The sequence below is a fragment of the Dermacentor variabilis genome, chromosome 1, assembly GCF_050947875.1.
Source record: "Dermacentor variabilis isolate Ectoservices chromosome 1, ASM5094787v1, whole genome shotgun sequence".
Taxonomy (NCBI): Eukaryota; Metazoa; Arthropoda; class Arachnida; order Ixodida; family Ixodidae; genus Dermacentor; species Dermacentor variabilis.
Window position 1 is genome coordinate 219,047,854 of NC_134568.1, and position 12,388 is coordinate 219,060,241.

A 12,388-nucleotide genomic window follows, 5' to 3' on the forward strand; every position below is an offset into this window, starting at 1 on the left:
CTTGAATATTTCGTTCGATTGTTTGATTGTCTTTTCTAGGCAAGCAAGGTGGTCTAGTGTGCATTCAGCTGGCACTGGAATCTCCGCATGCATTGTTCAGTTCCTCTATAGTGCTGTACAGTAATGTGGAATGTTGCACAATATTGCACAGTAATGAATAAGGGCACTTGAACAGGCGTTCCTCAAAATGTAAGAGCTTAGAAAGCTAGTCAAGCTTTGGTCAAAGGTTACTCTGTAATCGACTGCATGCTCTTGTATGAGTGAAAACCCTACACAACAGGAAGGATTGCTCGTAATAATTTGTGCATACACTGTCGAAGCACTGATGGATAAAAGCAACCCACGTGGGGTAAAATAAAGTTGCACTTGATATTACTTCAATAAAATTATCAGATAAGACGCACTCACGAGCATCTACTGTTGTTTGAGACATCGTTATAACATCCTATATGTCTGATCAGAAAAATAACAACCCGGGAGAAGCTTCTGTGTCTTCGCTGCCACTGGCATTTAAAAATTATCTTGCTGAATTGACTGAAGCACAAATTTTTAGTCTTTTTATTTAATAAGTGCTGGCAGCACTGGAGTCTAACCTCGACAATGCCTCCAGTCAAAGTTATATCTTTCCAGACTCCCCATTGTGCCAAAAATAGTCAAATCTGTCAAATAGCTAAAGGTCAGTCATCATTTCAGAGGCTGCATGATTTTGCTAGTGGAAGAATTCCAACAGAGATGTATAACAATGTGTAGAAGAACTGTTGATCAAATTTATCGATTTCTATAGGCATGGTAATGAAAGAGCTAAATGTATGGAATAGGGTATTGATCTTGTAAACATTGAAAAGCTCATGAGTATAGCAGAAGTGCCTTGTCATTTTTTCCTTTACGAATGAAAAATAGCAATTCAGCAATAAAAGAGTTCTGGCATTACAAATTATTTCTTGACAATGCATAAAAAAAAAGAAAGTTAGAGTCTATGACACAAGCGTAATATATATAGCATATGCACAATGATGAAAAATTACAAACATTTATGAAAACTACTGTAGTCTTAAATTTATACAAGAAAACATTTTATTTCCTGTACATTACAGTGTCCAGAAAGCAATGAATAAGCATGCAGAGCGATCACTGTAGGCAGAGCTCAAACAACTTCGCTGAAGAAAATACGTATTTACTTAAAAGGGTTTAAAAAAAAATGCTACCTGCTTGCCACGAACACACACCAGTAACACCAAAGCACCGCACAACAAATCCACATCAAAAGCTGAGAAAAGCTATGCAGAAAGAAAAGAACATGGTGGAAGAAAAAGACTACAAGGGAGTGTCAAGTGATAAGCAGGCGGTAGCTTTTGATTGCTGTGCTTTGGCTGCATCTGTGTGTGTCTGCTTCGGTGTTTTTAGCTCTCACCTCTTGCAAAGTGCTAAGGCTGCGTGATGAAAATTGGCGAGGAAAAAAAGTGTATGGGACGACGCCTGTGTTGGTGAAACCGTAGAATGCCAAGCTTTCGAAGCATTTTGTTACGTCTCAACATGGCCAAGGGCATTAATTATATGTTTGCCACAAGGCAACCCCACCCATCCATCACCACCTATCCAGAAGTCAACGCAGCGTTGATACTGACTGTTGATGGGTCTAGAAAAGGCCCTTCTACGTGTACCTGACAGCCTGAACTAATGATCAAAAAGGCCAACGTCAAATGCTACCGAAGAACGGCACCCACCTTGGATTTCCAGGTTGCTATATGGTCACATATTCCATACCATCGGAGGCAAAGTTCGGTGGAACGGCGTGAAATGCTCAGCGGGATATTGCGACCGATCCAACGATTGTGATTGGCCGTGATACAGTGATCAGATTCCCTAGTCTGGGCACCTAATGGAGATGACAGGATAAAAAGCGGAGACCTTTCGTGCAAGAGAGGCTGACGTGTCCTGATGTGAACCCAGCCGTTTTCATAGAGCGGGCTTCCGTATCTGGAGCCAATGTAAATAATGTAAAATAAGCCCTTTTTCCTTCATTCCTACTACCACACATGCTCGTCGATAGGCTTGGTGGAATCCTTGCCCAAACACCACTTCAAGCTGCAACAGCTTGCGCAGACATTGACACTGATGCCTGATGTTGTTTGCTGCATAGTGCTGTCATTCTCCTTCAGAATTCTCTTCAGCGGTCTGCCTAGTCATCTCTAGTGGTCTTGTCTCATCACCATTTGTATTTATACCGCAAGACTGCCCATAAACACTCCCATGTGAGACCGTTGCTTGACATGATTGATGCGTCCATGCTTCCATGCTTGAGATTTTTTCATGCCTTGTGTGTGCTGTACTTGAGGGGCACCAGACAACCACCGCCAAGCGATAACCAGGTTGAGAATGTAAAGAAAGCTTTGCCTTAAAGGGAGCATGACACCCAATTTTCTATCATAATCTGTATGGTGTAAGATAATCCTTGTGCATTCAAGAACATGTTGGCAAAATTTTAGTGCATTTGAGCCAGCCTGTAATTTGTAATAAAATTTTTTACATTACACTCGAACGGCATAGTAGTCGAGCAACACTGGCATGCTCGCGAGCCGTGACGTCGTAGGCTGCATGCTTGCTGAGCGAGCATGTATATATTCTAGGGAAGAATCCGTGTTTCATCTGTGCGTGCATGTGGGAAACGTTATCTTTGTTCAGCTTGCCATTTGCATTGTTTAACTTGCAGCAGCTAAAACAATGCCACTGCGGCGCCTGTGTAGCAGTGTTGAGTGCCAGAGCGAACGAAGCAAGGAGTGCTCTGTATCATACTTCAGGTTCCTCAAGGAGCCCATCAAGAGTAAGGCGTAAGGCTTGGGAGATGAATGTGGGCAGGAAGGACTGGCGCCCATCTCTTACTTCTCTGAACACTTCACGCTAGACAGCTACAACGACGATTTGTGCCTGCTTGCCGAGTTCGGAATACCCGTGAAGAAGCTGAGCCTGCAGCCTGACGCGATGCCGACTGTGTTCGCACACGACCTGTCCGGCAGGCAGTGCCCCGGCCAAATGTTAGCCTTGCTTTTTTTTTTCCGGATGCAATGAAGCACGTTCAAGTAATCATTCAGCCAAACCGTACATTGTGCAAAATCCTTGCTCCATGGACACATCTGCGCGCGCATTTGTTTACATATTCCACGTGCAACTACAGAGGAAAAAAAAGAAAACTGGTGGGAATGCGCAGCAGCTTAACAAAAATCATAGTTTGCTCAGTATGGATCCGAGAGAAATGCACACCAGCGAACAATCTATGCGCGTAACAATTTGCATTGTGCAAAGTAGCACCAGACTTCATCTTCTGTGAATGGCTGGCTAAGCAGTGCTGCACGCTTGAAAAAACAGTGCGGAAAGGCATCAGCAGCATTTTGCGCAGCACTAATTTCACCATCTTATGTTGACCATGTTTACTAGGCTGTCTCTGTCCGTGGTCTCCAAGATGTGCATGCGCCGGCTTTGCCCTTGGCTGGCGCGCGCATATCTCCGAGGCCATGTTTCGTCACTGAGCTGGAGGCGATGAAGTCGAAATCAAAATTCGTAGCAACATCGCTGCTTCTGCTGCTCAGATTCGTTGCTTATTTGATCATGCAAAGTTGGCGTTGTAGAAGACATGGCACGCGATATCTGGAGCGAATATGGCAACAAATGGCAGCTATGCTCTGCCTTCATGTGGTGTGGTGGTTGATTTTGTAGCAGACGATGGCTCGTTTGCATGCAGCGGATGACACCGCACATGGTGTGGTGGTTGATTTTGTAGCAGACGATGGCTCGTTTGCATGCAGCGGATGACACCGCACATGGTGTTTCTCAAAATGGCAGTGGGCGCCGGAGGTCGGGGCTTAGAGCCAGTGAGTTCTTGCTCATATTTTCGACAGTAATGTGTTTTTACCGCCGACTTATTACACATGTATAGCCAAAATAGACCCTCTGCTATAATTTCTTGTGGAAAACCACAAAATGTTGGATGACCGTGTCATGCCTCCTTTAACATTCACTGCAGTTCAAAGTGCATTGCAACGGATATATGACGAACCTTTAATCCATTATGACTCACGATAAAACTGCCAGGGCGACTTTCATCAAATTTTGTAAATAGTGAAAGAATAGCACAAATATCATGCCTTCAAACAATGACTGAGAAATATTTATTGGTTCTCAACTTATAATGGTGTTCTACATCTAGTACACTGGGCACATGAAGTTTCAGTGGCCAAGGCACTTGTCATTGGGCTTCCATCTCTGTGTATTAAATTTTTAAGCACCTTTTTTCGAGGCAGAAAGTAGCCATACACTTCTACATCTCCAGGATGCTTGGGTACAACAAAATCGGCATTGAAGCTGCTTTTTAACTTTTTGGGGTAGTGACCATGACTATCTACCTTCAGCGTCCAAACACATATATTGACAACCAGCAAGCACGGCAAGGGCAACACCGACATTGCGAGTGCGGCGAAGGTGTCCTCAATAGTGCTATTGCAATGAAACCATTTTGATAGAAAGTTGTTGCAGGCTTTGCTAACCTACATTAACCGCAGATGTCAGTCACAGCAAAAGCATTGGTGTTGTCATTGTCACCTTCCTCCTCATCCGTATCTTCAGCTGGTTCTGGCGGCACAATCATGATATCAATGTCTTCTATGTTTCTGCACTCTCAACTGCATCTAGAGCATCGTGCAAGCAACAAAATGGCTTCCTTCCAAAGAAAATCTTTGCATTTATGCTGAAACAGAACAAAGAAAAGGCTCCAATTCGTAACCGTTAAAAATGAGGTTAAAAAAATTGTGCACATCCAATGCACATGCTGGAATAGAAGCTTTCGTGAAACAGCCAATTGACTGCTACCACCCAGTGTACTATATCATGTACACCAAATTTTTAATGCTTGTACCATTCTTTGGAATGAAGTCGTAGGTTCGACAGTTTTGTTTCTAACATGCTCAACATATGTACTAAACACCGTAGAAAGCACAACACAAATATATAAAGTAGGCAAACAGAATTAAATAAAAAGCCAGTACACATCCCAATTAGTTGAGAGTCCGCAGGTTTGCTGGATTGGGCACAATACCTTTAGATATGGATGAAACAGTACATTCTACCCTCTGTTAGTGTGTGTGTGCGTGCGGTGTCGGGGTACAAGAAATGGAAATAGCCAAAAGGAAACATTTGGCTGTTCAAGAGGTAGGGATGCAAAACTAAGTGTACTAGTTCTAGTACAGTGGGCGTTAATGAGTTGAGGACGCTCTGGCTTCGAGGCAAGAGTACGGGCAACTCCACTACTGTAGCGTAAGCACAAGTAACGCCTTGGAAACTCTGCAGTCATGTGCTAGATGCCCTAGCTTTCCTCCATATGCTTGAAGGTAGCACACTTGAAGTAAAGTTGAATGCACACATTCAGGCGAGAGCGCTTGAAACAACAGTTGTAGTACAGCACTCATGTTTGTTCACTCTGTGTTGTGTCCTTGTGTCGAAGTGCACTGCCATATTCAATCAGGTTAGTTAAGTTCTGGCTATAGTGATATGAAATGAACCACTCTTCACTTCTTACGGTGCACACTCAAGCAGCGGGAAGTAGCAACGCAGCACAAAAAGTGAGAACCTGCTATACTAAAATCACCAGTGAGAGCCACGTGCAAAGGCCAGCTGCTCATATCAGCTCATCTCGGTGAGATGAAACGCTGCTCATATGCGAAAATCTGTATGTTTTGCTGCATTTCATCAATATTTCATGTCAGTGCTGAATCATTTCCTCTATATTTGAAGTGCTGAATCATTTCCTCTATATTTGAAGTGAACGACAAGCGGTGGTTGTATAAACTGCACATGTAAACATGCACTGCTCTGGCAAATCGCTATTCACACGACCCGAAGAGTTTGGCACCATCTATCGCACAAGCAAACATCTGTAATGTATGGCCTCTGATATCTGACAGCACACTTGGCTTGCCACATGTTTTGATTGAGTGGTTGTGACTATGCTAAAAATACACATTAGGTTAATGCATAGATTCTAGATAAGACCGTAGGAATTATGTATACATGATTGTTCCATCCTGTTTTGTACCCTCATTCAACTTTAGGACCTTGACACAGCAGGGACTGCAGGCTGTTAATAGGAAGCGGAAGTGGAACAGATTTGACTCTGTTCACCTGATCTGCATGTAAGTCAGTTTTATTTCAGCTACAGTTTGTCTTCTTTTCTTTTCCCAGAAGTTTTCTGTCCAAGTGGAACTGTGTGTAGCAATAGCATCAAATGCAAGTTGTGAGTAGCCTTTTTAAAAGAAAGTTCAAGGGACTCAATAATTTCACCTTATCAAAGGTTGAGCATGAAGGTACTGTTCAGTTTTGCTGGTTTGAATGTGCATAGCAGTTGGGCTGCTTTCTCAAGCACTACATCACAGTAAAAAGAGCTAAAAATTGATTAATGTATATTAGTGCCCAGTTATGGTGTGTTATAGACAAGTGGCATATTAATACTAGTGACAGGCTTTAAGTTATGAGATCAAGATGTTTAGAGCAAACTTTCAGTAAGCTTCATTTTTTGAAAATGGGTTATTTCTGCCAAGTGGAACAAACTGAGGAAGAGTAGGGGTCATATTTTATAACAGTTTCACTTCTTTTCAGTTCCTTTATTATTGTATATTGCAATGAGTGGGTGATTTGGTACTAACGAGGTGCTGCAGCATGTGAGCCAATGATGAAGGGTGGAATTAATTGAAAATGAATGCCCCTGCTAAAACAGCTAAATATTGGTGATTTCTGCTATCTTGTAGAAGAGAAACTGTATGTTAAACTAAAATGAAGTCTTTATAATGTAACAGTGTAAAGACTCATTGGTTACCATGTTGAGCATGAATGTGTTTAAGATTCCACCAGAAATTTTCCTCCAAATGGAAATTTGGTCACCAGTAACATCAGCAGAATGTTCACAATTAATTAGTGTAGCCATGAGAACTGGACAAGGATAACTAAAGCAACACCACGGCATGTGACAGCTTCATGCCTGCAATGTTTGTAGTTTGGTGTTTCTATTCTTTATCTGAAAAGTCCTTCCTCTGGACTGAGGAATGCATAAAAATCTATCAATGCACAGAATTATGATTTAATTAGTTTGTCCCCACCCCACCCTCCATTCCCATCTCTGTACACCAGCATACAGCACATGCCAACCCTTTGGTTACTGCACGAGGTACTGCGTACCAACAGAAACACCTTGGCATAAAGTGTCAAGCACACAAAAGTGATTTACTTTTTTATGTGCCAATGTTGCAAATCCCTCACAATGTGCTATGGCCTTCAATATACCAATAGCTACATTAACCTTATAAGCCTCTATCACCTGACTGTGGTGCATCAAAGCACTTGTTTTGCATTTTTATTGTGGATAAGGTAGAAACGAACATCGTGTAGAGGTAGACCAGCCTGTATGGAAACTATGCTGTGCTAGTGATGGTGCACCTGAGTCACGAACTGAACGTGAACGTGCCTCGTGTACTGTAAGAGTTGTGTTCGGGGTTGTAGGGAGGACCTGGGCTCTTCTTTGGGAACTAGGGGTACAAGGATTTATTTACATATTTACATTAGAACAAGAGACACATTTGACAGTCTAGCGTGACTCCCAAATGGAGCACGCAAGACGAAGCATGCAGCACACAGCTCCAAGCACACTGCTTGTCGAGCACGAGCACACTTCTCGCGAGCACGAGCACACCACTCACGAGCACACTCTAGCAGCTGACAAACTGCTGCTTAAAAGCCTCTGACCTCCCTAGATCCCTAGGGGAGGGAAAACTCCTGTCCAATCTTAGTCCAATCGGATTGTCCACAGTCGTTGGGGCGTAGTCGACCCGCCTTTTGAGGGGGAGAGCTCAGACACTCACATACGCAGTTTGGTTTCCCAGAACCCGAGTTGAGCTGGTCCTTGTAGCCAGGTGGTCACGCTTCCCCGAGCCAGCATCTCTTAATTCCAGAGCTGGCTTTCTCCGGCAGTCGCCACGAGTGTCAGCGCACTGTGATGAATCCTGGGGCCCGAGGAAAAACGTACCGCAGAGCACCCTTTTGTTACAGAAGCTCTTCTTGCTGCGAAGAGACCACGAAGCCACGGCAAATCAACCAACAATACACGGGCCGCCAAACGTGGCCAGCCCTGCTGCTGTCGCCGATTCTCTGAACAAGGCGCATGTTGGGTTAACGCTGCCGTGGTCTCCAATTCTCCGAAGGAAGTTCATGGTCGGTTAGCACTGTCGTCCTCGCCGGTTCTCTGAAGGGCGCCACCACAGCGGGTCAATTGAAGCACCTACAGCAGGCTGAGATAGCTTTGCAGAGCAGTACCCTTGCAGGCCAATCGTAACAGTACCCGTTACAATACAGTCAGCATCTGATTTTTCGGGCAGTCCGAAAAAATGAATGCATGCCTTTTACTGCCCCAAGGGTTCAAATTATCAGGCAAATCGGTGCTCTTACTGTGGCAGGAGATGGTGGGTGCACGCGTGAATAATTAAGGAATACATACTGGGTCCTGTGACAGTTGCCCCTTTATACTCTTGGTATGCTTCACCGCAATACATTGCATAAGTTGCAGCAAAAGCTGACTTTTGAAAACTGGCATAGGCATTGCACCATGCCTTCCGCAAGTCGAAGCCATCGGCGAGTATTACAAAGGCGGAGTTGGTGCCCTTGCTGACAGCAATAAATGATTTCATTGAAAAACATGGCAGTGAACAGCAGGAAGCTTGGTAGCGAACATCAAGGCAGCTAGGCCTAGCTTAGCTGTGGTGATGGTTACGGCTGCCAGCAAATCGGGCGTGCGAGATAATTAAAATAGCGGTGGTAGTGGCTTCGATTAGCGCTGTTTCAACCCCACAGTCGCGGCAAAAAGTGCAGAAAATCAGGCGGCGAAGGTTTTTTTCATTCGAAATCTCAGACATTCTTTTACCTTGGTTCTATGGGGTATGTCGCAGTGACACAAAGGCGCCCAAATTGCATTTCTGAAAAATTGGTCATTGACTGTATGCCATTTAAACCCTGGTCATTGTCTGTCAGCCAGTAGAGTTGGCCAGACAGATGCCACTAGATAACGCAGCTCACCATTAGGCAGTTATGGCTCTCAGCTTGCAGACCTTCGAGTCCATAACCCACTCATGTGTTGCAGATCATTTCACACGAGCAAGAGTGAAACGTGCCCATCACCAACACCATGTGCTTACAAATTTAGCTTGTGCATTGTTGCTGCATGAGTCTTTCGCTCGCACACACTCACTAGGTAACAGAAAGATATGTAATATGCTTATTACATAGTCAATAGAGTTCAAGTCAACAGTGGATTAAATTAACTGCAGATTAAATGCTTCATTCAAGCTGCCCCTACATCTACAAGAGAAGTGTCCTAGCCTGGCTCTGTACCTTACCATTGCAGATCCATTTCAGAGCTCTCACCAGCTGTTGTCGCAGAAGACAAGGTACATAACAATTCACATTACTGCTCATTTTTATGGACACAAGAGAAATAGCAGATTTTTCATACAGTTGACTTCTGTTAATTTGGCTCTTACGAGATCAATGAAATTGGTGGAATTATGTGGCGGGTAAAACTAAACAAAAGGCAGGAAAAATTCTGAAGCACACTGCTGATTCACCTGGCAAAATTTGTGTGATTTTAATGTGCCCCCGAATCAAATGTGCACCCGTACTTTATGAGTTCAAAGTAGAAAACTAATATAGAAATTACATTAGAGCTTCTAAATAGAGCAGTAATCTAGTGACCACCCAATATTTTAGCAAGAAAGATGTAGTATGCCTCTGATTCTTGCAATCAGAAAAAGGTAAAATCACGGAACTTTCACAGAATAAAAATTTATTTACGCTTATTGTCTATCATCATCACTTTCATATACCACTTTATCACTGGGTATGGACCAAAACATGTCATCCTCCATTGTGCCTTTGATATTTTGCATTTATCAAACGACTTTGCAGCAGTGACAAATGGAATGGCTCATATTTTGACTGAACACTTTTCTAGCTCAATCTGTGATGCATGCAATTCTCCAGAAGGCCAAAAACATGCAATGCTACTTGTCGCTGCTAGCTTACTATGTAAAATATTGTATCTTTTGAATGAACTTTCATAATCAAACTTAAAGAGTCATGCTACTAATCAAAGAGTCATGCTACGCGAGAACTTGTCCTGCACCACCTTACAATGTCGATGACGTTGTCAGGTTCCTTTTGCTGTATCAGCCAACTCTGACAGTAGGCTGTTGCGAATAGTTGTGAACGCCATGAATGTGGCTTTGTATCTGATTGTACCACGCATTAGAATAGAGGATATACTGTACCCAGCAAAAAGTCTGATAGGATAAACTGATAAAACTTCTATCAGTCTTTTTCTATTGCATTATGAAACGATACAACTGATAAACTGATAAAATTCCTTTTAGTTCTATTCTGGGCATATCTGTGCTATTATGCTTGTACAAGTTTACTAGCGTATTCTTTTTATTAGTGTCATAGTGTATTCGTATTAGTGTGCCAGATCTATAGTCTATCCGTATCTATGTGTGTTGTATAGGTGTAATGCGCTTCGAGGAGAAGCAAGCTTCCTTGATTGCCCACAAAATGAGTCAGAAATAATGTAGTTATATTATCATAAAAGACTACATATAAATCAAATAGGAAGCGCAGGATTTGCAAAGCAAAGATTATTGGAAGAAGCCTAAACAACAAATATACACCGTACAACAGCTTTAAAAGAATAAAAATGTGATCACATTTAAAAGAGAAAAGATGTTTACATTGGTTCACGACAAAGTTTAGCCTCTTTAAGGTGGTGGTTTCACTCCGGGGGCACGAGCCCGCCGTTTTCAGTACTTTTGGAGCAACCATGGCGGCTCTTCGACTTAGCATATAAAGTTGTCGTACATACCATAAAAAAGCTTAATTCTTGTATATTCCAAGTATGTATAATATAAATCAATTGATTATCGTGATTTAAAAATAAATGTTCATGAACAAGCATGAGATACTTGGTTTTCGCGAACTCTGTCTCAGTTGTGACAATATTTAGAAGAAACTACCACATTTACTGCATTGCGGCTTGCTCTGTAGCTTTAGGACATATTTATCTATTTCCTAGATGCAGCAAAATAATGTTGAATTTTTACTTTTTGGATAACTTGCTTTTGAAGATTGCCAAATATCGCAATTCTGTTGTAAACAGCCCGGCAACTACACGCTCAAGGAAGCTAAATTTTGGATAAATTAGAGTTCAAGAAATTTCCATTAGGACGCAAAATTTCATTTATGTACCTTTATTAGTTTTCCTAATAATGCGACCCAAATTAAGTAATATTTAGAATTCTAGTTCTACTTTTGCCCATTTTTGCGGGAAGCTACTAAAGGTACGAAGCTGCCATTTTGGATGAGACAATTAGAAGGCTGAATTCAAAATCTCAATGCATACTTTTCCAATAAAGCAAAAAGAAACACTGTACGGGACGCATGAATTTTACTATTTTTTTTCCACTGGTAACATCAATAAAGTCGACGCAATCTTCAAACCGTACCACAAACGAAGGACTCGTATCTCAAACACGTCATTTGTAATTGTAATATGCTATAATCACAGTGACAAACTGCAAAGAAAGGAAGAAATTTATACTATTTTTACACTTACATGCAAAATTTTCACCTAGCGCCATCTACACGACTGTCACAAAAGTGCTGGGCCGGGAAGTTCACAGTTTCTCCGAATGTGGGGGGCCAAAACATTTTACCTCAGGAACGAACGCTTTAGACTCTTCCGCTGAAGGATTCCTGGGGCGAAATCTTATAATGGTTCCGAAAGGGAAACAGTTCCCTTGCCTTCACGTGATTGGTCAGAATTGTGGTTGCGTCAGCGGCCGTCAGAGATAGCGCTGCGGTACTGCAAATTTTGAACACGTCACGCACCTGTGAATAATTTTCAAAGCGAACCTGTCGTCGGCCATGAGTGGAACCGGTGAAGAGGTAGTCCGCTTTGGGTTCCATTGCTGTGGCTTGGCTGTTTGCTTGCGACCATGGCCGCGCCGCCTCGGAGACTTGCGGGTGGTGTGCGCTCGCGTGCGTTGATCATCTCTGAGGTGCGATTTCATACACATGAAAACATGGAGGCGCCCCCTCATTCTTTGCCTCGGGTTGCTCTCCCGGACTCGTCAACAACTGGAGGCGCTAGACGCGTCATCAGAGCTGACAGATGAGGAGTTTCGGCATCATTATTGTCTGTGAAAGGGAGCCATCCGATGCCTGTGCGACGAACTGGAGGAGACGAGCAGCCATCGCCCTTTGCCGGTGCGAGATGTGCGGCCCGAGGAAAATGTCCCTGTGCGACGAC

The 12,388-nt window shown here is 43.0% G+C and overlaps 1 protein-coding gene across 1 annotated transcript in view; it reads left to right on the top strand.

Moving 5' to 3' along the window:
* LOC142557348 (uncharacterized) overlaps nucleotides 1-12,388 on the top strand; it is a 126,864-nt gene that overhangs the window by 82,014 nt on the left and 32,462 nt on the right. Inside the window, exon 10 of the mRNA XM_075669117.1 lies at nucleotides 6,099-6,179. Coding sequence (XP_075525232.1) covers nucleotides 6,099-6,179 — 81 coding nt within the window. The remainder of the gene's footprint in view (nucleotides 1-6,098; nucleotides 6,180-12,388) is intronic.